The 27,801-nt window shown below is 44.0% G+C and overlaps 1 protein-coding gene across 2 annotated transcripts in view; it reads right to left on the bottom strand.

The window, feature by feature from the left end:
• ENAH (ENAH actin regulator) overlaps positions 1-27,801 on the bottom strand; it is a 150,610-nt gene that overhangs the window by 18,295 nt on the left and 104,514 nt on the right. The window contains exons 4-7 of one of the 2 annotated variants that reach the window (XM_088017197.1): positions 21,490-21,546; positions 16,609-16,693; positions 2,350-2,756; positions 437-547 (exon numbers count right to left, since the gene is read on the bottom strand). In XM_088017197.1, coding sequence (XP_087873323.1) covers positions 437-547; positions 2,350-2,756; positions 16,609-16,693; positions 21,490-21,546 — 660 coding nt within the window. The remainder of the gene's footprint in view (positions 1-436; positions 548-2,349; positions 2,757-16,608; positions 16,694-21,489; positions 21,547-27,801) is intronic. The other variant, XM_088017195.1, reaches the window with a different exon arrangement.

The following is a 27,801-nucleotide window of genomic DNA, read 5'->3' as shown; positions in this document are numbered from 1 at the left end:
GATGACACATCTCATGACTTCAGTTGGGCACCAAATAGCATCTCTCAATTTCCCACAAAGTAAAGGAAGACAAGTTAGGCAGGCCATGTATTTATCGTGTAGAGAAATGTGTCAAGTAACGTCTTCCTAGTGGAGATTTACAGGGAATGTGCTGCGGAGGCCCTCAAATGCCGAACACCCCTCTGGCTACAATACTGCGGAAGACACGAAAATCCAAAGCAGTGCGGACGCTCCCCACCTTGATCCTCCGACCATACTTAATCCAGCAGAAAGAGCCTCACTCATCTTGGACTTGTTTAAGTTACACAGGGTTGGGCACAGTGACACAGGGCTGTTCACCTACCAGAACCACCCTCCCCGTGCCTCTAGGCAGTGACCACCGCGGATACACCACGTTTCCAGGGTGCGCTGTCAGTAGCAACAACGGAATCCTTACCCTGTTGGGCTGGAGTCTCGGCCGGCTGAGAGGCTGCCTGCAAGCCTGGCTCAGAAGCAGAGGAGTCCCCCAGCACAGAGTTTAGAGGAGTCTCCGCAGAGGCAGGGGCAGCTGCAGAGGGAGAAGGGAGAACACTAGGCTTGGATGAGGGAGTTGAGGCAAGAGGGGTGCTTGGAGGAGGAGAGGCTTGCGATCCACAGTGTGAGCGCGGTGCGAGGGAAGGCAGCGGAGGTGGAGGCGGCGGCGCTGCTGGCCCTGAGGTAGGCGGTGGGGACACCGGACACGGGACAGAGTCAAGCGGCCCATTGGGTGCTGCTGGTGACGGAGGCATTGGGGGCACAGGAGAAGAGACACAAACAGGAAGGACAGGCCTCGGACCGGTCGCTTTGCCTGGGGGGCTGCTAATCATTACTGGAGGAGACGGAGGGAGGGGCGCGACAGTGGAAGTAGACCAGGCACAGGGCTTCGTAGCCGGAGGCTGAGAAGAGGGTGTGTTCGCAGGAGAAGGAGGCCGAGAGGTTTTGTTCAGAGGACGAGGAACTGTAGCGTAATGGGGAAGAACGGGGTGGAAGGCTGAACCTACAGATGCAGCAAAACGTGTCGCTGAGTGTCGAAGTGGTGGTGTAGGGGGTGTGGAAGGAGGTGGCAAAGCGGTCACTACAGCAGAGTCAGGAGTGGCCTCCGACACTGGAGCTGAGATGACTTTAGCATAGGATGGAGGAGGTGCCGAAGGAGGCTGGCAACTGGCATACTCAGGAAGTGGCGCGCTATACGGGGAGCTGTCGGAGGATGGAGCTGCACAGAAGGTGGGGAGCAGCAAGGACAGGGTAAAAAAGGAGAGAGAAAAAGGGAGCTAGTAAAGCGACAAAACCAGCATTCAGACAAAATGTACACATGCAGACCACAGCTCGTACCCACGAACTAAGCACGTGTGCAAGAACTGACCTCACCCGACAACGTGGGAACTTGTTCGTGCATTTTGAGACCCAGAGGAGGAAGAACTCAGTTTTCTTTTTAGCTGATAAGCACACGGATAAATTAAATGGCTTAGCTTATCCTTTGCACGAACAAGACTGTATCTTGAGTCTCATTACTTAGCCCACTAAAAGGACATTAAAATTACATGAATAGGACCACAAACAGAAGCCTACGTCTGCTGGTCTTTTAAGAACAACAAATAGCGAAACTGGTAAAAAGTTTTATAAAGGGCTAGGAACCCCCTATTCGATACTTATTTGTGGATAAGTGTTGTTCTGCTGGCCATCACCCCAGAAAATAATTAGGCAGTTAAAAACAAATTATTGCAAACAACGAACCAATCGACCACACCGAGAACCATACTGAGACCTTTGATACAGGCCATATGGAATAGAAAAATTTCTTAAATCCTATTCCAATCAATGTCAATTTTAACGTATGTCTCAAACTTTCAGTTTTCTCTTAACCCTTATGTCTTTCAATAAATTCCACCAGACTTGGGAGATTTTCACTAAAAGTTTGCAATACTGGGACATCCATAAAATACTAGTCAGCTGTAGAGAGGGTATTTTCCTCCTCGAACAACTCTAGAGTGCCGTCAAGCACACTTCTTGAATCCTATAGGACTCAGGACAGTTTAAGCAGCCTCCGAAGGATCATATATTCCTAGTTCACCCGATATAAAACATTTCCCATAAAAAGACACTTGCACTTTACAGCCAATTTAGAGCGAGTCAGAAGAATTAGAAAGCCGGACCACACAGAGCTTTCCTAAGTCTCCAAGCAGTAAGTGCCACACAGAGAGGACTAAGAACTGGCAAAGTAGCAAGTGCTGCCCGTTTGCCCTGTCCGCCCGTCCTGCCTGCCTGCACCCCCCCCGCCGCCCCGCCCCCCGCCCCCCGCCCCCGCGGCAGAACGAGGCGCGCACTTCTTACCAGCCGACAGCCTGCGCTCCCGCTCGCGCTCCCACTCCAGCTGCTCCTGCCGCTCCCGCTGCTCCCGCTGCTCCCGCTGCTCCCGCTGCTCCTGCCGCTCGCGGTCAAGCCGCTCCAGCCGCTCGCGGTCAAGCCGCTCCCGGTCAAGCCGCTCCCGGTCAAGCCGCTCCAGCCGCTCGCGCTCCAGCCGGTCCTGCCGCTCGCGCTCCCGCTGCTCCCGCTCGCGCTCCAGCTGCTCCTGCTCCAGGCGCTCCCGCTCCACGCGCTCCCGCTCCACGCGCTCCACGCGCTCCCGCTCCACGCGCTCCACACGCTCCCGCTCCACACGCTCCAGGCGCTCCCGCTCCACGCGCTCCCCGCGCTCCCCGCGCTCCAGCTCCTTCTGTCGCTGCTGCTCTTGCAGCTGCCTGAAATTTAAATACTGAAAAAATCAGAACTGTGCAACAAGGGCCACTCACCCAGTCCCTGAGATGAACCTATGCGCGCCTCGGTCGTGAAGCAGACACAAAGCGGCTGGATCCCGCAACCCACATCTGCCAGTGAAGAAACGGGACACACATGACGGCGACGTAGCCAGACCATCTGCACAGGACACTGGCGTCTCGCTCCACTCTGCACTGTTCATGGGGGAAGTGCTACAATAAATGAAGGCCACGTCCTTGTGTCAGATGCTCCTCTGAGGAAACACCATGGCTGGCCACAGCCGAAGCTCGACAGCAGTGGGCATCGTTTCCTTTCGAGTCCTGTCCCTACTGCAGCTGAAGGATCACTACCGACAGGCCGGCTAGGGGAAAAGCTACCGTATCTTGAGATTCTGGATACATGGCTCCAAACTGTGCTCAGGCACGGGGGCTGGGCTCCCCAGCAGCCCAACAGATGGGAATTCCCTTTCTCCTCTCCAACACCGAATGCGATCACCATTTCCAATGGCGGCAGCGGAGAGCCTGCTCCCAGACAGACGACCTGCGTCCTGCCCTCTCAGAGCGCACCGAGAGACACGGCCGCGCGTGCTCTCCCACTGGCTTGCTCGGGACAGAATCATATTCCCTACTCACTTGAAGAGCTCCTTTCTCTATCAAAGGTAATAACCCTTTGTCACAAACGCTGGTCATAATGTACTTTTAACTTTTAGTATGGCTTTTTAGGTGCCTTTGATTTTTAAAGTTTCATTTAAAAACCGTAATGTGTTAACTTTGTTAAAGTTGTGATCTGGCTTGTAACTTTTACATAGAAAGTCTAGTGCTGGTATTCCTCTACGTGACCTGCCTTTGCGATCTTTCTTGGCCCCTTCTCACAACAAGGTTATATGATTACATGTTTTTTACAACAAAATCCTTAGTTTATATGAAATTCATCTTGGGTTTGGGATGTGTGGTACTGAGTGAGCTACGTCACAGCACCATTTAGAGTCGCTCATGGCCCTGATTTAGGATGTCACCTTTATGTCGGTTAACAGTTACTGAAATTCCAGAATGTTTCGGTTGCTGGATCTGTTTGTTTAGTACAGCACCAGTACCTTGATACTTTGACATCTGAAATAAATATCTAGTAGGGTGCAACTATCCTCATCACTCTTCTTTTTGACTTTTTCTAGATGGTTCTCAGATACTTAGCTTCTTCTGGGTAATTTTCAGGATCACTTTGTTAAATTTACCCCTTCTGCCAAGACCTATCCTTCTCAATCCTATTTAACACTTTATTAAATTTGAAGATCAATGAGAAAAACACTGTCTTTTAATCTCCTTGTCTAAGAATGTATGGAATGTCTCAGTATTTATGCAATTAAATTAAAAATCTTTCACTCTAGGACTTCAAACGCCGTGATTATATTCAAACCTAAAGAGGCCCAATGTATATGGCTCTGAAACATACAGTCTGCTTTTAACTTCCATACATGTACGTAACAGAGCAAGCAAATGTCTCCAAGTACCCACTTGGACCTAAACGACAGTCTTGCTATAAAAGTTAACTCTCCCCAAAATAAAAAACCGCCCCCTGTTACACATATTTCATAGCATTGTGGGTAAGATTAAATGAAGCAATGCCTTAAAAATCTCTTTAAAAAGTCCCTGGGGCATAAGAACACTCAATTAATGTGAGCTACAGTCAGGAATTTCACATAAGGACTTTTCTTGGACTGGCTAATAAACCGCTGGGTCCCTGGAGAGGCAGACCTAAGTGACAGAGCATGGATGGCCAGGCTTTGTCCCTCCCAGCACCACCAAGAAGCCACTAAGATTTCTCCAGAAATCTCTCCCTTTCATATTTCCTAAACAGACTATAAGAAGGAAAAAGCCCACTTGACAAGTGAGCCAATCCCCCTTGTCTCAGAAAAGCAGGAAGGCTCTCTCCAGGCCTATCCCCGTCCTTAACGGTACCTGCATGGGGGGGCGGGGGGCAGCGTGCCTAGAGCAGTACTCAGTGCGAGCAGTTGCTGGGTCACATACCGGCTACAGAGTTTTAGGGCAATGCTGCCAGACAAAGCACCAGCTACCACAGCTTCTGAGGGGTAACAATATTGCTTCAGGAGTGAAGGTAAAAATTTGGGGTATTCACAAGGATGTTCTCAATAATAAATCAGAGAAGAGTTGGTTCTTTTTGTAATGACCTCTAATAAATGAACTCGGCTGGGACTTACATTTAAAACACACCGTATGTGTCAAAAAATGCGAGCCTACTCTATAATGTGATACTCGAAACAATCTACGTGGTCCAAAAGGGAAAGATACACCAGAACTATTCTAATTAGAATATACCTCTGTCCAGAAGCTAAGGGAAACTGTTTAGCTTCGGAGTACGACAGCTCACCAAGAAACCTAGGATGAAAAGATACAAGTTCCTAGGCCCTTTTCCGTTTCCATGCCACCTCTTTCGTTTTATTCTTATCAACGTAATACAGGTACATAAAGCTTATTAACAAAAACCAACAGTTAAATTGCTCTAACCTTCCCACCCCTGTTTCCAATTACTGTCAACTCTTCGGACATTTCTTTTAACTTCAGATACTGCCTACAAGTAACTCCTATGGCTCCCTCACCACACCCAAGCCTCTCCCAGCACAACCACAGGAGAATACACATTCCTGGTGTAATCAATATTCAGAGTCTACATCATTAATACAGCTACACCATATAGTATCCTAAGACTACACTGCATTTCTCTTCTTTTCTTTATTTAAGTAATCTCCACACCCAACGTGGGGCTTGAGCTCATGACCCCAAGGATCAAGAGTCACGCTCTTCCAATTGAACCAGCCAGGTGTCCCACACTGCATTTCATATTGACATTCTTTGGTTTGATTTGTTTTGTTGTTGTTTTTTAAATATTTTATTTATTTATTTGACAGAGAGAGACACAGTGAGAGAGGGAGAAGCAGGCCTCCCGCGGAGCAGGGAGCCCGATGCGGAGCTCAATCCCAGGACCCTGGGATCATGACCTGGGCCGAAGGCAGATGCCCAATGACTGAGCCACCCAGGGGCCCCTTTGTTGTTGTTTTTACCTCCCAGCTCACGGCCACTCCTTCAAGTAACACAATGCTTTTATCACAAAAAGTAAGCTTAAGCCATAGGCAGAAAGCCAGGTCTCTAAGAATTATTGCATAACGACATTTACAGCCAGGGAGTCCTGACTTAGGAATATTATTCCACATGTCAGAGCATAATTTATTCGAGGGTTTTCAGTCTTTAAAGATCAAGAACATCTCCTGATGTAGGAGAGGAGTATGAGGCCAGCGAGATTCTCCAAGTTCACGGACAGTGAGTGGAGCAGGCAGTTCATACAGCTTCATGAGATTCTGCTATTTTCTTAATTTGAAGGGGAAAAAAGGAGGTGATAAGAGTCCCTGGCTAATCTTTAGCCTGCTCACTGAAAAGATGCACATCTAAATATATTTCCCAAAGTAGTGTGTCAAAAAGAAAATCACAGGCTTACAGATCTTTAGTAGCATGAATAATTGCCACCTAAATTGGACAATATATAAACCTGACATTTATGTTTTGACCTCTAAAGCAAGACATCTGTATTATCTTTTTAGGGGACAGTTTCCAAGTTTATAAACCCTACTTTTCTTAGAAACATCACTGCCGACTCACAGACAGGAAACGCACATGACTCTTCTTCCCAGAGCTTTGTCTACAACTGTTCTTACTCACCGTTAGAACCATCTGAAGACTTTTTCAAAATACAAGGGCTTGAATTCTGAACTACGCAAAAATTCTGCCAGACTAACTTTTAAGCTAGGATATGTGTTTTACATTAACCTGAAAGTCTGAGAAAATATACATGTTTTCAAAGACAATTATAGTGCAAATGACCAATATTATAGCCACCAAGAGCATTTAAAGAACATTAGAAATAGTTCCTCCCACCACCAAAATACCTATTTCCTCGAAAGAGCTATCCCCAAATGCAGAGATGCCCAAAGCACTAGCCAAAGATAATAGCTTTTTCTTAAATACATTCGGACATAGATTTAGTTTATGTAGATGCAAAGACTTCTTGTTTTTAAAGCAAGCAAAATATAATTAAAGTTTAAAAATACATTTCATTCAGTTTTACCTATGCGGGAGAGTGTTAGGTAGGTCAAGAATGATTTAAATTTTGACTCAATGAAGTAGGGGAGAGCAGACTTGGAAAACGATCTGAGTTGATAACATTTAGTAACACTACAATGTTCCTGACATTTGTCAGGAAAAAAAAAATTACATGAATACATTCTGATCACATCATGTGGGTATCTCACTTCTCTATTAGCAAACAAACAAAAGGAAACAAAACGAAACAAGACAATCAAGATGTAACCTTACAGGGCCTGTACTTACAGGAGGAGGCGGTGGACTCTTGGTCCATCCTGCCTGTGAAGACCAAGTGGGGGGCTATAAACCCTCATTGCTGCCCTGCTGCTTGGGTGCTGGGATGACCAGTCCCCTTTTATAACTTTCAGGTAGTGGTGCTGATCTGCTAACTATTTATAGACATTAAGTAAATTGAGCTCTATGCTGAGACTAAACACAGGACTGACTCATGTTTCTTAAATATGTTTTTCATCACTGTCAGAGAAGCCAAATATTAATAATATGAGTGGACACCAAAAACTGATATTAACAAATGAAACAAAAATGAGTAGAAAACCAAGCTATACCACCATCATGTGACGAAAGGAAAGGTACAGGACAGATTAACATCCAAAGGAAACATTCATTTCTTCAACTCGAACTCACCCTCATTAAAGTAAAATAATGAAAGGTATAAAATACACACACAGTAGGACAACAAAGCTTGTAACAGAACAGGAATCCCTTCCCCGGGAAGGGACCCTCCCCGCTCCTGATTTCGCTCTCCAGAAGCAACTACTTTCAATCTGGTACTGACACAGTGATTTGTTCCAAGCGGCTTCTTCTTAGTCCCCCAGACTGACACGTTATCTACTGACGTCCTACTGCACAAAGGAGACAGTTCCTAACCCTCTGACCCACAGAACCTCTTCCTCACTCTTCCAACCAAACCACACCGCCACTTTGGATACCTCAACATTCACTTAGGTTATTCATGGCTGATCACATTTACTTTTCAGAGCAATTCTTCTTGCTCAGGTGTTAAAAATTGCTATTTTTTTTCCATTTGATTCTTTTTCTTTACACTAGCCCTGCTTCACCCCCTAACTCTCCATCAGAACTGTAAAGCCTCTCCAGGTAGAGCCTGCTCCATTCCACTCCCCAGCTTCTGATGATGGCTGATAATTCTTGGTATTGCTTGGCTTGCAGATACATCACTAGAGTCTCTGCCTCCAACCTATGATTTTCTCCCCATGTCAGTCTCTGTCTTCACAGGGCCATCTTGCTTCTGCACCCTACTCCTCTTCGAAGGACATCAGTCATACTGGATTAAGAGGGCCCACCCCACTTCAGTATGACCTCATCTTAATAAACAAATCTAATTTCCATACAGGGTCACACTTTGAGATACGGGGCATTAGGACGTATCTTTCTTGGGGGACACAATTCAATCCATAACATCCCTCATCAATACAATTTTGGAAATTAGAAAGTGGATGGCCATTTTTTAATCTGTCACATTATATAACCGATGTTCTTCAAAGTGCAGCTGACCTTCCTAAACAAACCAGATTCTAAATATGTTGTTTAAACGTTTCTTTAGTAATTAATTTCCCTTTTGGAACTATTTCAGAAGCCACAAAAAACAACTTAAAGAATAAGAATTCTTAGCTATTAATTAAAATAACCCATTAATAATTTATGGTTCTGAGCAAAATTCCTATCAAGTTTGTTATACATACCCAACATATATATGCCTGAGGAGCACATTATTCCTAACATTCTCTCCCTACCCATCACCTTCTATTTGATCACCAAGTACAAACCACGTGCCCGCCTTCAAAAATCAATTCATAATACTCCTAATGGCTTACCTAAAAGCAGTAACAGAAATACATCATTTATTATAACATGAACCTTATACTAAAAATAGAGCTGCCCAAGTCTTACAGGTGAATATTATGATGCAAATGAATCTTCCTTTTCATTGCCCTTTTCAATAATGGTGTAGAAAAGAGCCAATTTAGGGAGCCAAAGTTAATAAGGTCACAAAATCAAAGTTGGCCGAGGGTACTGTACTGTGCCTCTGAAAATAAAACCAAACACAAGAAAATTTATTTCTGTATAAATAACCACATGAAATAAATTTTGGAAATAGAATCTAGTGAAAACCCAACTTGTGAGCAGACCGTGCTGCATACCCGGCCGTCACCGTGTGTCCCTGGCTGCAGACCACGGCCCAGCCATGCCCTGCCGCAGAGACAAAGGCCAGTGCCAAGCACCTGGGGGGCTCAGTGGGTGAAGCGTCTGCCTTCAGCTCAGGCCATGATCCCAGGGTCTTGGGATCGAGCCCTGCATCGGGCTCCCTGCTCTGCGGGGAGCCTGCTTCTCCCTCTCCCTCTGCCTGCCGCTCTGCCTACTTGTGCTCGCTCTCTCTCTGTCAAATAAATAAATAAAATCTTTAAAAAAAAAAATTAATTAAAAAAAAATAAAAACATACTCCAAAGTGTCTTCTTCCATGTAGGGTTTCACGAGGGGCAAAAACAGATCCTAAGGGAGGTAGGCCAAAGGAGAATGGCATTTACCTTTCTCATACTTTGAGAATACTAACGTGTTAAAAAGTAAGGTGTCTTTTTATTATATGACAAATTCAGGGAAAAAGCACTTTACAAGCTGGATCCAACCTACTCGTCTGACCGTCAGTCCCATGTCACAGGGCTGTCTGCACCCTGTGCCCTTACACATCTGCTCTTTCTGCCTGGAATGTTTCTCCCTCCCAGGACCAAAGTTCCTACTGCACTTCCTCTTCAAGGCATGGCTTCGAGGACATCTCAGGGAAGCCTCCTAGCGTCTCCCAAACAGCACAGACAGAAAAGCCGGAGCAGCATGAAAATGGCGTGTATTATCTTCTTTAACTGTCCCCCAAGCCATACAAACTCATATATTTTCTGCCTCTCATACCTAACATGTACAGATACATGAATTCAGTACCAGAAACTTCCTGGCTTTTTCTCAGAAACCTTATTCAGGTCTCTACTCTCAAGGAGCCTGTAATGTTCACTGTGGAGGCGAGACTCAGCTGTAAACTGAATAAATGGTAAAATGTAAAATAAGAGAATGTGTGACGAAGTTGTAGGAGTTCAGAAAAGCAGCCCTCGGTACACCTGGAGAGGAGTCTACAGACCACGACAAGGCAGTCAGAAGAGGAAAAGCCAAGGGTGGTGCATTGAGAGGCAGCCCGGAGAGAGGAGACAGACGCGCAGTGGGTCCTCAGATGTGAGCAGGGCCGGCCCTTGGGAGCACTGAGGGCGAAGTGACGCGGCAGGACTGTCTGAACTTGTATTCAAGTCTCCCCCTACTCCCAAGATTCTACTGGAATTCCAGAAAGTCCTAACTGTGCATAAACAAACTCATGACAAAGTAGAAAACTGAGGGGTCGGCAAGCAGACCAACTCTATCATCAAGATCAGGAAAGCAGGAACGGCAGAGAGGAGTTAAGTCTAGACCTCTTTCCTCAGTTTCCGTAGACAAGTATATCCAAGTGCCCATTCAACATCTTTACATGGATGTCCAATGAACATCTCCCTCTCACATTCTCAAAGTTCACCTCTGGTACGTCCCAAGGGAACCTGTTCCACTCACAGTCTTCCGCATCTTGGTTAAGCACAACTCCATCCTTCCCATTCACTTAGGTGAAAAGCCACAACTCCCCCTTCTCCCATACCGCACACACACCCCCCCAGAAAGTGCCAGAATCTGCCTTCTCACCACCTCTGTGACTTGGCGGAAGCCACCATTACATCCCGCCTAGTTTCTGTTAACAGCCTTCTTGGTTTTCCTGCTGGGCTGGGCTGCGCTCACCGCCCCGCGCCTGCCTCCATCTGTTCTTCTCCACGGGCTAGTCTCAACAGAGCAGCCAGACTGATGATTAATATGGTAAGCCAAATCATTTCTATCAAGGCCATTCAGGGGCGCCTGGGTGGCTCAGTCGGTTGAGTGTCCGACTCTTGATTTCGACTCAGGTGAAATATGATCTCAGGATCCTGGGACTGAGCTCCATGTCCACACTCTGCAGAGAGTCTGCTTGAGATTCTCCCTCTCCCTCTGCCCCCTCATTCTCTCTTCCCCTCTCTAAAATAAATAAATTTTTAAAAATATTTTATTTATTTATCTGACAGAGAGAGAGACACAGCAAGAGAGGGAACACAAGCAGGGGCAGCGGGAGAGGGAGAAGCAGGCTTCCCACAGAGCAGGGAGCCCAACGCGGGGCTTGATCTCAGGACCTCCAGGATCATGACCTGAGCCGAAGGCAGATGCTTAACAACTGAGCCACCCAGGCGCCCCTAAAATAAATAAATTCTTGAAAAGAAAAATTCAATGGTCCCTCTTTCTCTCAGAACAAAAACTGCCTTCTCTGCAATCACTGGCCAGGTGCTACACAATAGGACTCTCCATTAGCTTCAAACTCACTGAGCACTCTCCTTTCTGTTCTTGCTCTCTCTGCCCAGGCCGCCGTGGCCTCATTTGTCCTCATACACACGTGCGCATGTGCGCACGCGCACACACACACACACACACACACACTCCTGCCCCAAGGTCTTTGCACTGGCTGCTCCCTCTGCATGCAAAGCACTTCACCCAGACACCTGCTTGGCTAGCTCCTTCCTTGTGTCTTGGTAAGACCCACCCTGACCAGCCTATTATAACCAGCCTCCCCCAGCCCTCCGCCACACACACTCCCCTCTACTCAGCTGGGCCTCCTCCCAGAGCACCAGTCATCTGCCATGTCTACCATTTACCATCGGATGGGGTAAGGCTGTTTCGGTCCCCCCCACCCCGTCCCGGTGTGTCCTAAGCATGGGGAACAGTGCCTGGAACCTCCTCGCCGCACTGCAGAGCGAAGGCAACCACAACCAGAACACATACTGAGAGTAGCTGAAGCGCATGTGACAAGAGGAACCTGGGAGACCTCCCGTGAGGCCTGCAGACACAGAGGACAAGAGAGGGTGGCATGGCCATCATCAGACTGATTAATAAACTCACACCTTGTCTGAAGAACAGTGGCATCTGCCAGCCCTCTCCTCCCCAGCCTTAGCTCAATGGATGGGATGGTACTTCCCAGTGAAGACTGTTTTCGAAACAAACTCAACACGCTGCCTCGGGTGAGTCAGGGCTTCCGGTGGAACTAGGGGTAGCTCAGCATTTGTGGGTTCCCCACCCTTGTACCCTAAAGGAGAGCCCGCCAGTCTACATGCTCCACCCACTTCCACAGACCTCCGGGCGGCCCTCCTGCTCAGGGAGGAACGTGCCCAGCAGAGACCTTGCCTCCACGATGCAAGAGGAAAGCCAAGCCAAGGACTGACACCAATCAATCTCATCTGTTTAGAAATAAATGGACCACTAAAGATGACCAGATATTTGAATAAAACCAGTAAAACAAACAATTCAACTCTATAGGAAGGAGATGATTCAGGCAAAGAAAGAGAAATAGGAGAGGCTTAAGATAGAATCATGAATTTGGAACAGGGTGTTAAAAGGGAATAATTACAAAATAGAAAAAACTCTTGGAGATTAAGATTCATCTTCCAATAGACGATCTACTACTGCGTTGTCCCCGCTGGGTGGCCGTGAGCCGTGCATGTGGCTCCTGAGCATTTGCAATGTGGCCTGTCTGGACAGAAATGTGCAGTAAGTGTAAAACACATACCAAACTGTGAAGACTTGGTATGAAAAATAGAATGAAAAACACCTTAGCAATTTTTATACATATTTCATGTTGACATGATAATACTTTAGATAGACTGAGTTAAATAGAATATATCATTAAAATTAATTTCACCTGTTTCTTTTTTACTTTTGCTAATATGGTCACTAGAAAAATTTTAATTACATATATGGCCCATATTGTATTTCTACTAGAAAGTGCTGGTCTAGAATATATCGTTAAAAATATCGCCAAGAATACAGAACAAAAGAAGCAGCAAAAAATGAGAAAAGAGAAGTATCATGAGGAAATAATCCAGAAGGGCCAGCATTTGACTAGTAGGAGTTCCCAAAAAAGAGAACAGAGAAAAGAGAGAGAAGAAATGTTTAAATGGCTGTTAAGTCTTCAAATGGAAAAGGTCCATTAAGTACTGAGCTAAAGAAAAAAAATGCGGGAAAAAGAAACCACAAAAACCAAAAACTTTAGCTAGTGACCTATTCCTGAAAACCCAGATTACTGTGGTTGACAGGTTTAAAGGATTCCAGAAGGGGTGGGGGAACGATCACCTGCAACATAAGGACAGAGCTAACAAGAGATGTAGAAAGCTGGCCAATATCTAAACCGTGAAGCGAGAAAACCTGCGGATGGGATGGAAGCGCAGGGACGGGGTGTCACAGAGCAAGGAGCACAGAGACTGCTCAAGGGAAGACGCAGGTTCAATCTGAGAGAGAAACCAGCAGCAGGGCTGAAACAACAGCTATTGGAAGCCAGCCGGGGAGGTGGACAAATCATACTTCCTAGTGCGGGCGGCGGGGATCAGCAGCCCCCGGCCATCACGTGACCATCAAGAACCAGGAACAGAATCATATTATCTTCATGCTATGGAAGAAGCCATCAGAAGTACTAAACGTAGAAATGGTTAGGCGTGACTCATTCTGGGGATTAATAAGAAGGGAAGGGCACAGCTGCGTGGCAGGTGACCCTCCCCAACTTATGCTCTCCAGTGCCATATGCGGGTCTACCACGTGCAAATGACTTTACGAACTGATCTGACAGTAATAAAGTGGGAATAGCTGAAAGGGGTCTGGGTTAAAGACTGGAAAACCAACTAGAAAACACTAGCAGTACAGAAGAGAACATATACTGGAGAAGCTATTAGTCACGAGAGTGTCAGAAGAGTAGATCCAACAAGCTGTTAGAGAAAGAAGTCACAGGGTACACTGGGACAGGGAGGGTGAATGAAGAGCATTACAGACCTCCCACACAGAAAGTATGGGAGAAATACTAAAGAGAAGAAAGCATATGCACATGAAGAATGACATCATAAAGGCTGACACTGCGGTATTCGTGGGACACCCGAATGCGTGAGCTCCACGAAAGGAATTCTCACTGCGGATCAACTGTTGGAACTGAGAGGGCCCGTGACCCTCAGAAATGACACACATAAATGCACATCTACCTGCATATCAGAAGGGTGGGGGCTGGGGGAAAGAGGGCACGTGTCCACTGCTGTCACCCAATTCTCGAAAGGACCCATGACACTGCTCCATTTTGTGGGAAATATCTCACTGATCTCAGGTGCAGAGTCACAGCTGTCCATGTGGAAGCCACCAGCAAAAGACAGTTAAGAGGAAGCTACCACATGCAACCCAATCACCAGTCCATCAAGGCAGACCGTGTACAGAGGGAGGAAAAGGACAGCTCATGAGCACGCTCACGCAAGAAGCCGACGGGGCTCAGGGAACAGGGCTGGCAAGGAAGAGCCTCTGCATGACCAAAAGGAAGAAAAGCAAAGAGGCAGATGTGCACGAGGAGAAGAAATCTCAACTAGAAACAAGTCAATGCTGGAAGCAGCACTTCCAGGACATCTGAGCAGACACAAAACAGATTTCACCAGATAAAAAGGGAAATGGGTGGAAGAGAGAGAAGGGAAGGGACAGAGATAAAAATTAACACTGAGAGACAAAGACAGTGGTCTCTGATAGGTTTCCCTAAAACAAAGAAGAGGGGCGCCTGGCTGGCTCAGTCCGTGCAGCAGGTGACTCTTGATCTTGGAGTCGTGAGCTCGAGCCCCACACTGGGTATAGAGATGACCTAAAAATAAAAAATCTTTAAAAAATTTTTAAAAATGAAAGACTCTGTGTGTGGCCATGGACAGAAAATAATTTCAAAATTTACACCCACTTTTCAGAATTTTGGATTTCACTCTTTAAAACAACTGAGTTCAAGTCTTGAACTAAGTAAGTAATATAAACAACATCGAAGTTCCAAGCCCTGTGGTACCTTCCTATATACAAGCAGATAAGCCTCAAGTCCAGGGGGGGCTGCAGGGCCAGCCAGCACGGCGACAAGACCAAATCAGATAGTGGGCACAGCATTTTCACAGCATTTAGTAAAAATTCACTCAATACTCATTTCCACTAAAACTGCAAGTTGCAAGTTGCGCACAACCTCTGCGCAGTGGATCACCCATCAGAGACCCTTAAGCCAGCGGCTCCCTCCGCTGGCTCCAATTTCTATTCTGTATTGTCCTCAGCAAGCAACTGTCCCAGGGGCCACCTGCTTGCCGTGCCATGATGCCAGAAATTATCTGTTATGTTTGGGTTCTCTCCTGGTTCTTCCTAGCTTTCTACAAATGTGATTCCCAATAATACCATGCTCATTTTTTTTAAAGATTTATCCATTCATTTGAGAGAGGGAAAAAGAGAGAATGCGAGTGGAGGGAGGGGCAGAGGCAAAGTAGACTCCCCAAGCGCAGAGCTTGACCTGGGGCTTGATCTCACAACTCCAGAGGTCATGACCTGGGCTGAAACCAAGACTCAGATGCTCAATGGATTGAGCCAACCAGGTGCCCCATGATCATTTTTTATTAATTACTTTTCCGTGTGTGTGTGTGTGTGTGTGTGTGTGTAGGGGGGCAACAGAATCATTACAATTTCTAACTCTTGGAATTGTTCTGGTGTGTTTAAAACACTCAATATAGAATCGAAATTCTATCTTTTCAACTTTCCTTATTTCTACAAAAACTTAATTTTATTTGTATCTGTTATAGCATCACTCCAAAGAGTTGGATAGATTTTCATCAAATTTGGGGGCTATTTCTGGAGCGACTGAACTGAATATAAAAGGCTGTGACAAAATCAAAATTCATTTCGGGAGGGCCTTTCCCAAGAGCTAAGCAGTTACACCCCAAAGCAGCCAACACAGAACATAGTAGAGATCCTTCTGTCTGTCTGTCTGTCAGGGGAACATGACACACATATCAAAACAACATGGAGAATCTGAAGAGTGTTTCAAATGTGAGATCCAAATCCAAGGTCACAAGAAGAAATGCTGGCTTGCCATGGAGCAAATGCTTGTCAAATGGAAGAATCCATCTATGTGGTGGTTATCAGCTCTCTAAAATAAGACAGGTGACCTACTAGTGGTAAAAAGCAACATCAACATCTCCAAAAAGTTTTCATTTGTTTAAAATGGGACAACTGGTTTAACTAACTCAATTTTCGTTACTGTACGTACCTGAATTTTATATAACTATTTTGTTATGAATTTGGTAGCTTATACTTCAGAGACTCCACTAATTCAGAAACAACTATACCTAAATGAGGCTGTATTCGAATTTCCAATGTACTTCTTTATAAACTGCACTGAAGCAACGAGATAGTATTATTGACCGCACCGAACCAGCAATTTAATCATAAACAGAATGAGTTTGTATTCCATTACTAAGCACTACGGTAATATCTCAAGATCAATGACTTCTATGAACAGCCAACACGCCTTCAACTTTCTAGTTAAATTAGTTATGTGAAAGCCATAATGACCATAGATCAATTTATAACTGCTATAAAAATAAGACTCCTTGAAGTGAAAGTCACTTTGTATGCTGCTAAGTGACTTTTAAACGGCTGACAGGACATAATCCACTTTTGATATTAGGATGCTCACACGCCTTCTGCAGTAGAAAGACAAACTGCAAATAACAACTTATAAAAAATTTACCTTCTCTGAATTTCCAATTCTTCTTGTGATGGGCCATTTTGAACTTGGGCAGGTAGCTGAGAATTTTGTCTAGGCAATGTTGGCCCTAAAAGGGAGGAAAACATTACAGATGAACATTATCTTTATAGTTAGCTGGACAGAGGAGATAAAATCATGAGAAGAATAACATAAAACCATCACATATTTACAAATGTATCTTCTTTGTCATTTAGCAAAATAAAATATAAGCTTTACGATAACACACAGCAAATGAAAGACTGCAACATAATACTGTCATTACCTCCGAAAGGCTTACTTGAAACAAATGGAAAACATCAACAATAAAGGAAAAATAAACATTTATATATGAAGAGCTTGAGGAAAACAAGTGTTCAATGAGCATCTGAATAGGCACCTGAGCTGGACGTTTCTAAGACAATGAGACATTCTCTTTGGGGTACTTATTCATGAAGTGGAGAGGGAGAACTTAAATGAAAAAAATCGGAATTCAAAAACTCACCTAAATAGAACACTGGAAATGAAAAACAGGAGAGAGAGAGAGCATGAGAACCTTATTACTAGGATGAAGAATGCTAATGCATTTATCAAATTTGCCCAATTTAAGCTGCCATTTTTATTTAATGGCTTGGCATTTCCAGCACTAGTGAAAACAAACATTTACTAAACTTCTATATATAATTAACCTACTTATCTGAATTTTTAATGTAACAGAGGTAATCCTAATAACTTTTCATTTGGGGTTAAAACAAAAACAAAAACAAACAAAAAAAACCACCCAAAAACCAAAAACCTACATCCAAACCAACATGGCTCTGTCACAAGAAACTAAAGACCATCCATTCCCACATACCATGTGCAATGCAGACCCATTTTTACCATCTTATAACAAATGCCACTAGATATGCGACATTTTAATGTCACTGGATATAAAAAATTAAATGTGTCATGAGAGAAATAAATACTGGACCTAATATGCAAAGCCTAGGGTTAAAACAGAACAATCTTGAAATCTAAGCCAGTAAACAAGAGAATCCAGTAAACAAGTAAATCTAGTGTGCCAGCAAATGCCCCTAACAGGTATCTTCAAAGTGTTTTGTAGGCTGCTAGTACTAGAAACAGGTAAGAGAGAAATGCTTCTGTGTACTAATTCAAATTCTTGGTAAGTCTGTGCCATGCTAGGGAAGTAAACCTTGCAGCTACAAGGATAAGGTTCCTGGCAATGTTGGTATGGTACTGGCATATCCCAAATTTGGAAAAACAGGTAAGTGGATCTAAACTTACCTACTGAATTTTTTTTCTCATCTCTTTACCCATTTCTAGATTAATCATGTAATTTGTCCTCTAAAAGACAAGTTACATGACAATTACAGTGATGTATTTCATGAGATTACCTAAGTCTGCTATTTTGAAAACCACATAAAGGAAATATTAAAATATATTAATCCTATGTCATCAGCAACAACAAAAAATCAAAAAGCTTTTTAAATTAATGTTAAACACGCACTTAAATTTTTGAATAAATGAAAAGTAGAACTTGTCTAGTAAACAGGCCGGAATTCTTTCCTTCTTTTGGAAATGAACATACTGATGCACAAACTGACTGTCATATTAAGCCATATACTAATGTCTAATACTCTTAGTAGGAAAAGATGTCTTTGTCTCTTCTGGAAGAAGGAGGGACAAACAGAAGATTGGGGGTGGAGAGTAAACTTGAGAAAATACAAACGATTTGGGGGAAGTATTTTTATATCCAAAGTTACATTTATCCAAAAATATTAAATGTGAGCATTTAGCCTGGGCAACTCATGAGACCATTCTGGCTTAATTATTTTTTAAAATAATGTTTATTTAAGTGAAAAGCTCATACTGCTCGAATAATTAAACAGCTGGATGCCACAGGGTTGGAGAGACTTGTCCAGCACCCATCCCAAAAAAGGACCCTAACATACTGCTTACATCTAGCACAAACATTTGTGACCTCTACAGTGATACTGACAGATGAAATTCCCCAATATAAATCTAATGTTTTAACTCAAATAAAGGGTGTCAAAAAAAGTTCAAAAAAAGGGCGTCAAAATTTCAACTCAATCCTGATTTTATTAAACAGATTAAAAAAAAACTAACAGAAGTTTGACTTAAAAAAAGTTTGAATGAGAAGAAATTATCTTTTTTAAAAACAATTTACAGAAATTTTGGATTTTTTAACAAACTTGTTTTAAAAGGTTTTAAAAATGTGGGAAGTACTGTCTGGGTGATATCATTAAAAAATTAATCTACCACAGTTTATTCATGCAGCTAAAAGAGGAAAACTTAAGGAAGATCCTTTTAAAATGAGGGGAATTCTGGTCCCAGAAAAGCTCTTACGAGTGTTTCCTACATGGTTCTTTGTGGTACCGGGCAGCTTGTCTTTCCACAGACACCCCCTCTGTGGTGGGCCGCAGAGGAGGGGCCTTCCCCTGGGGTATTTAGTGTACCTGTATTTAGTCTGGCTGTCTTGTCTGTTTCTCCTCCATCAGGACCGTAAGTCACGATAGTGAGCACACCAAAATTCATGTGCATTTCAAAATAATGTAAATACACCATAAGCACTGAATAGAAGAGTTCGGGGTCACTTAAGAACTCCCAGGACACAGTTTCATGTTTCCTTCTGGTCACTCTGCGGGGTCACATTCAAAGGGTCGATACACCAACATGAGGCTCACGACATGAAGCAGCAACTAAGAGCAGTCAAGCCTGCCTGCAGCTGTTGTTGTTTTCTGCACTGTAACTATTACCTCATATCAGTCATATTCCTAAAAGAGTATCTGTGTTCTCACAGAATCCAAAAAAAGGCACTTTCATATCCGGTGGGCAAATGACAGTATTGCTACGAGCATCATGTGGTAGCTGACAGTTCTCTTTGGGGAAAAAGGAAACACGCGAGCCTGCCTGGTCCCTACTGTGGTGTCATGAAGACAGTAGATAACTTTGAGGGTTACTTTCTCTGTCTTATTACCAGAGCTGGAGACAAGGACTGATATTAATCTGTCCTGGCTAGAATTCATATAGCAGAGACGTAACTTAGTTTCTAATAAAGAAAATATGTCCATGTCACTGATAGGTTCTCTATAAATGATGGAAAGCAGAAGAGAGTGTCTCTCGAATCCAGGAATGAATGGCATTTCAGTCTTGACTTAATACTGAGTTTTGGCTAAAGCACATTGCACCTGCTGTCACATTTTAATTTTCACAAATCTGGTTTCACACTTAGCCACAGACTGCTTAAAAACACAGGACTAAAAGACCAGGAGGTGTTATTATACACAATACAATCAAGTGTAAACTTAGCAATGTGGTAATTATATCACTGTACACAGTTAAATCAATTAAAGGTAATAATGGGAAAAATCTGCTTTTTAACACATTATTTTACAACTTAAAAATTCACCTTTATTAAGGGCAAATCAATCCTCTCTGCAACTGGGTAAACTGTATCTATTATTCTGCATGTGGAACTCAACACAGTAAGTAGCAAAGTACAGAACATCAAGTAGGTTTTCAGAATGAACTAAAAAAAGTCCTAGTAACACCAATATGAATAAACTCATGGCTAGTTCAAAAGGTGGCCTAGAAGAGCCCCCAGGAGGAGGCCAAGAAGCATCACTAAGAGTCACTGATTAAACCCTAGGGAGCAGGGAGTTATGAAGACCAGCAGCATAGGCTCACTGATGGGACCGTGTCGCCCGGAGCAAGCCGAAAATGGAACTTTAGGTGATTAAGAAATACATCAGAGTTTTCATTTTTGGAAATTTATAACACATACTTCTTTGCCTAAACCAGCAGTACATAAATTTTTAAATAATTCTAAAGAGAATTAGGTAAAGAAACAGTATCAGAAATACTGAAGAATCACATCAAAAACTGAGTCACATGGATAAAGTACATATACACAGCTAAACTGTTTATATAAAATTTTAGCAGTATTATCACTTTATAATTTTCTCTCTCATAGAATAATCGGGCCAGTCAAGGTAAACAGGAGTAAGAAATATATACATATATATATATATATATACACACACACACACATATATATATATGTCAAAAAAAAGTTCTAACAATTACAAGTCATTTTTTGAACTTGGTTTTTCAAAACAGAAGGTTTTAGAATCAAGGATAAAAACAATTCAGAGGAAGGTGTGCGTGTGTTGTGTGTGCACGTGTGTGCGTGTGCGCGTGCACACAGCTCTATCCCTGTGTAAGGGCAACGAGCATGCACCTGTCTGACTGAGTGTGACTCAGGGCAGCTAAGGGACGTCTGCGGCTCATGCATGCAAACAACACATCCGTGTGCGCGCGTGTGCACAGCAGTGCAAGAGCGCTCTGTAAGCCCAAGCTCACTCCTCACCTACTGCAGAAAGAAGGCGGTCACTGAGAAGCCAAGCCGGGGAAGCAGCAATGGTGCTTCCGCCTCACGACACGTGCGCCTAACAACTTCACTCAAGTGGAGCAAAAGCTCTCTTAAGACACATTCACATTCCTCAAAACATACTAAGGTAGATATAATTCTGTCCCTTAAATTATAAATTAAAAGACTGTTTCAAACAAAATAGTTGAAAACAAAAACGAACAAACAAAAACCCTTCTCGTTCATGTTGCAAGAACTGCAGAAGAATTCATTCTAAGACCCTCATCCTAACTACACCCTCACTAAGAAGTCAACTCAAAAGCTGACCGAATCACCTACATGAACCACAACAGATAGAACAACATAAAACGTAGCTTGCTGGATACCCCTAATACCACAAGCCAGACTATGGCCTACAGAAACAAAAGTTATGGAAATGTGCAAGTAGTATGTACCACAGCTTGAAAAAGTAATGTAAACATAATGTTGCTTACCACAGAAAATACATCGCAAATTAGTGCTGTCCTGGGTAGCAGCAACCTTGCTCTGGGCTGCAACAGACACCTTGGTGTTAGAAGAAGAACTTCACACAAACTAAAAGGTGCTTTGAAAGGTTCAAAATGTTTTTATACATACGTCCTATCTAGATCCTCATTTTGTAAGCTCTGTAATTTAATAAAAATGTATCTTCTTTAATATAAACTTTAAAAAGAATTTTTATGTGTAATCTTTATTTGTGGAAAAACCCTGTAATAAGCCACAGACAAAATGAGGCACTTATAGCTCTTTCTGGAGTTAATCAGAGAGTGCAATCGATTTACATTTCACAACCATATTTTGAAAAGTAAATGGAACTGAGCTATAGGAGGTCAGCATCCATGGCTGACTTAATTTCACAGTACCTACCCTCTTTTGGTATTGCTCATTTAGAAGACTTTGCCCCTCAAAAAAACTCAGGGGAAACACAAGATTAGCTTAACCTAAGAAGAACTCATTTCTACTACTAGAAAAAGACAAAAGCCATTTTAAACAGCCTGTAGCAATTAAAGTGTTTTACAGTCACTGATGTAAGTAAGAGTATCTTTATTGGCTTTGCACTCTGAAAATTCAAACATCAAAACTATTCATTGTTTTACCAAGCCACATTTTATCGTTCCTTCCCCCCCGCAAAATATGTTCATATACTTGTCAAAATATCTTATTAAAAATATTTGGCCACTTCAAATAGCCATTTACTATTTAGGCTACCTACGTTAAAATTTATCTTAAGTATTAATGAAGTAAATTCTCTTTAACAGAAAAAACCGCAGTAAGAAGAAGGTGCTAATTTATGAAACGGGGAAGGGCTTATATAAAATCAAGGTGACACTCAAAATTGGGATGGGGAAAACAAAATTAAAAATTTTCTTAGTATTACATTAGTGACATTCAAAACTTTATATCAATCATTTTCTAAAATTCCAACAAAATTCTTTTCAGCGTAGGATTTTCTTTTTCCATTGGTATTAGCCCAAAAAACAATGAACAGATTAAAATATATTGACTCAAGAAAGACTGCATAAAGGCAAACAAGACAGCATTTTAGATTTCGCCTAAACCGTATTCTTTAAATAATACAATTTACGCTAACTAAAAAAGTTTGCATAGAATCAGAACCAAATCAATTTAAAGACTGTACATCTGAAAACGGTAATAAATCTTAAACAACCAGAATTTTTAAGTCATTTTTAGAAATTAAGATTTAATACCATCCAATTAAGTTTAAACCTTGCTTTAAAAATATTACATACAGCAGGTATTTTCAAACACAAACAAAATAAGTTTGAAAAACATCACCTTTGCTAAGTACTTCCAACAACCCCGTCTATTATTTATTATTAAAGCCGCATACACAACATTCACTGTAATAACAGGAGAGAGACCACAGGCATATAACATATCTACCAAGTCAATCACACCATTTCAAAGGAGATAAACAATTTAGGAAATTTTCAAGTTATATTTTAAGTTTAAACTTTAAAAGACTCTGTCTTACCGATGTCTGTAAATGACTACTTCTGTAAAGACTTTATTAATAAACATGCCTGGTCTTCAGGTTTTACCCGTCCGTTCCTTTAATTCATGTTTAAAGGGAAAAAGAGTAAGGAAAATATAAAAACTTACAAGAAAGCCCCGAGAAATGATCTCGTCTCGGACAGCAAAGCACCTGCCAATCATTTTGGCACAGTCACCTGACCGCCAGCAGAATGCAGGGAGACCATTCGGCCTGCGTGAGACCCCACACCGTCCATCAAAAACTCCCACTCTTGTCACAGTTTATACCTACAAAGCACCACTCTCGCCCTCGGTATCTTCAGGCATCTTCTTTCTACACACTTCTACTCCTCGCCACCACATAAAATACTGATCTCCAGTCTACTGCAGTTGGCACTGAGGCACGCAGCCGGGCGGATGCACGAGGCCGGGCAGACGGCGGCACTTCCTGCCGACTGACTGCTGATGCCACTGTCTCTGGGCTCAGCCGGGAAGGAGGGTGAGTGCGGGACGCAGCAGTCACTGCCCGGACTGGGCAGACGCAGTAACAGGACGCCTGCAGCATCCTCACCGTCAGGGCGAGGGCCAGTGCTCCCTACAGCTCCCCCCACCCCACCCCAAGAGACCGCTTCTCTCCAAGTCAGCTACAGGACTAATCAGGCTCAGCGCTGGGAGAAGCACGGGCCCTGCAGGAAAGCGCATGCCAAGGAGGTTAGGATGCACACAAAACACAAAATTTAGCACCCGCGTTGGGACTTCTGGAGAAGAAAAATGACCTCGTCTATCAGCCACCCTGCCGTTATGTAGTCTGCAAAGCAGCGATCCCTCAGGCTCTGCCTGCTGCACCGTCCCTTCCCGCAGGTTGTTTGGTCCGAGCAGCGAGAAGGCAGCAGCCTGGGCAAACTGGCCGCAGCGACCATGACGGGCTATTGGCATCTGATCAGCGTGACGGATGCTACCGCCAGATAATCACAACAGCAGAACCCCAGCTGCAGCCCCCAGGCAAGTGCTAACAGGGATACCACCCATCTAGGCATTTTTTCTGAGGATTCAATGAGATAATGTTTGCTTAAAGCTGGTTTTACTTCAATTTACTCTCTAGAAAGCCCATCTGCTGAGTGGGCACATACATTGTTAGCTTCCAAATGAGCAGTGTTCATGCTTTTGACCATCAATGAGGCCCCCAGGTATTACCCTCGTGATCTCAAAGTTCTACGACACACGTTCTGAAAGGGAATGATAGCAAATGTTTGTCTGTTCTCAGGTGGCTAGAAGACAATGGAGGAAGACACTGCAAGGGTGTGGCTGCCTGCTGTGAAAAAACAAAACAAACAAAAGCAGGTACCACGGGAATCACGGGAATGCAAACCGTGCAGCCGCTGCAGAGACACTGTGGAGGCTCCTCAAAAATTAAAAACAGAGCTACCCCACGACCCAGCAATCCCACTTCTGGGCATATATCCAAAGGAAATGAAAACAAGAACACCCGCACCCCTATGCTCGTCACAGCCTTAGTCACTTAAAATAGTCAAGATACGACAACAACCTAATGTCCATCAGCAGATGAACGGGTCAAGAAGATGCAGAGCGTGTGTGTGTGTGTGTGTGTGTGTGTGTGCACATGAGAGAGATTCCATTCCGGAATCTTACGGAATACACACAATGGAATATCACTCAGCTGGAAGAAAGAAGGAAATCCTGTCACTTGCACGAACATGGATGGACCGTGCAGGCATCACACTAAGCGGAATGAGCCAACAGAGAAAGACAAAGACTGCATGGCATCACTTATATGTGGACTTTAAAAAAAAAATCCAAACTCATAGAAAGAGTAGAGAAGTGGTTGCCAGGGTGGATGGGGGGGGGGGAGGAGGCGGTAAATAGAGGCTGGTAAAAACGTACAAACTTTGAGCTGTAAGATGCGTGAGGACCGAGGATGTAACAGACACATGGTGACTGTAGTTGATAGCCCTGTACTGTGTAACTGAAATGTGCTAACTCACCCAAATGACACACACACACGTACGCACACACGAGGTTCAGGTGGTAGATGTGCTAACTAACTAGATGGGAGGGACCCTTTCTCAGTATATAAGCTTTAAATATCTTACAGTTTTGTTCTTCAATTATACCTCAGTAAAACTGAACGAAAGAGATACAGACATAGATGCCGAGGCCTCATTCTGCAGACTCCGCACCAGCACACATGAGAATTACAACAAAGAGCAAACTATGTGCAGAGTGGTGGCGTTTTTAAAGTGGCATTTTAATATTTTCAAAAAAATTTTCACATTTCATTTTAAAATATGTAGTTTTTAATAAAATATTTATATACCTCAGGAAGTAGAGCATCATGCATCTCTAACCACACATGAAAAAAACGCCAACATAGAAACTTCTGTCATGTCGCTGTGCTGAGTCTTAGGCAAACTGTACGTGCGATGGGGCTCCCCTGCCCCCTTCGTTTGTTTAATCCTTCCGCAACTTATGGCCTCAGATACGCTTTATTCCCTTCTCAGCAAATGGAAGATGGCTGCTAACAGCTGACAAACTGCAGAGAATTCAGCAGAGGCCTGAACAGTGACAGTCACAACATGCCCCCAGCCCACACCTGCTCCGTACACCGTTTACCTTCAGCTGCGGAATCAAGGACTCTACCCGCAGCTACAGAAACCATCAGAGTCGACCATAATGTACCAATCCTGCCATGTCCTGACACTCGGGAAGACGAGAGTGACCTGCGTCCCACATCTACTTCTCTGCAGAGCAGAGCCGGCCCCCCAACCACCCTAGAGGCCCCCTCTGCGGCCAAGGGCACTAGGACGCACAATGTGCAGGCAGGCGGCGGCTACTTCAACAAACAGGATCAGCCTACTGCTGGAGCACTGGCTGAGCCTCTAACCAGCACTGTGATCTCCTCAGTGGCACAAACCAGAAGTCCAGGGCCCTTGTCACCCCTTCTTTTTTATTAGTAGTGAACCTACTGCCAAGCCCCCCCTGTCACCTCAAAATCCCTCTCTCCAAACGGCCTCCACTCCAGAGAGTGGTTTTCATAGAGGGATGCACTTATCCCAGGATGCTAAACGTACACTGGCAAGGGAAAGAAATCTGTTCATTTTTCTCTCATCCTTTTAACATTCCATAATGTATGCAGTATGTCAACACCAAAGTACACACACACACAGAGTAGGTGGGTAAGCGCAGAAACTCCGAGACCACCAGCCCTGACTGTCACAACAGCACCACCTCCCAAAGCTGCCCATTCTCGTCTCGACACCACCCCCTTCCCCTCAGTAGCCAGTGGTGCCTTAATGACTGAACCAGATCAAATCACCTCCCTCTGTAAAATGTCTTCAATTGCTTCCCACTGCTCTCCAGACAAACCTCAAACTCCAGTCCTTCTCCCCATGGCGTGACCACTGCCTCTCTCATCCAGTCCACGCTCTGTCTCCCTAGGCTCCAGGCACCTGCTCTTTCCACCTTTCCAACGTGCTCGGTCGAGGCTCCTCCGTCTGCGCGGCCACCTTACGCTGCCCATGCCTTCTGCCCACAGTGGTCCTCTGCTGGTCGGCGGGAAGATTTCCTTCTGCACTAACACGAACTTGCCGGTAGTCAACACTCAACTTGAGTTCCTCAGCCCTGAACAACGAAGACAATCATTCCCCCCTTCACTGGGAGTTCTTTTTCCTACTTCAGGTTTTAGCATATATGTTTCCTCCTGTTAGCCACTTCAAAAAATTTGACAGGATGTAATAAGCATAAATAAAAATTAGGTAATTATCAAATTAAGAAATTTGAAGAATCTGTCTGAAGACTTAAGAGAGAGGTTTCAGTACAATATTATAATTAGGCAGAGTGGTCCAAACTTCTACCTGGGCGAGAGACAGACAAAACGGGCCCACGCCGGCTTACAGCACTGGAGACTAGCGGGGGGAGAATGACCAAGGCACCCAGATCCACGGGGAAGGCTCACGGGAGATGCCATCAGTGATTCAATGATGCTTCCAATTGTTTCTCAGGAAACACATCACCTCACTCCCTTACCCACGGGGAAAGAGCAGAAATGTTCGTAACCTAAAAAAGTGTTTACACTCTCACCGTACAGCACAGAGACTTTCAAAGACCGTGTCTCTTCCCTCCTACTTTTACAAGACAAAAAGAATTAAGAGAACCAAAGAAAGTATAAAGTTTCTAAGCTAATGCTCTTGGATGTGGAGAAAAATGAAGGCAGGGCAACTGTGGTCGGGAAAACTGAGCGTGGAGACAAAAGAAGACAACCGTCGGATTACCTTGCGAATCAGTCAAGCGCTTCGCTCCATGTGCATTCAGCTCGGCACAAAACTTCTGCTGCAATTCACCAAGGTTTAACAGGTTGAGTTTTTTTTAAACTGAAGAATCTGCGGAAGGCTTTCTGCTTTGCTTTTAAGCTCTCTACTTTAAAAAATGCTATGATTCAGTCATTACTTTGACCATACACCACAGTCCGACAACTTTAAAATAAGAAAGCCAACTGGTGAAACGTGAAAGTCCCACTGGCACAACTTAGCACGCCTAGACACGTGACACATGCTTTTTATTATGCTTGACTTCTCAAACTGCCACGCGTGACCCACGCTACAAGACAGCTGAAGCGTGAACACATCATGCTCAATAACAGCCGGTCATCTGATTCCACGTATAGGGAACGTCCAGAATAGGCGAATCTAGAGAGTAGCTCAGTGTCGCCAGGAGCAGGGAGGGGTGGTGACAGTGGCTTCAGGCTGTGGGGCTTC

The sequence above is a fragment of the Eumetopias jubatus genome, unplaced genomic scaffold (assembly GCF_037043125.1).
Source record: "Eumetopias jubatus isolate StellerSeaLion01/CBP00866 unplaced genomic scaffold, mEumJub1_p1.0 scaffold_12, whole genome shotgun sequence".
In the NCBI taxonomy this organism is placed as follows: Eukaryota; Metazoa; Chordata; class Mammalia; order Carnivora; family Otariidae; genus Eumetopias; species Eumetopias jubatus.
This window is presented reverse-complemented; position numbering and strand designations above follow the sequence as displayed.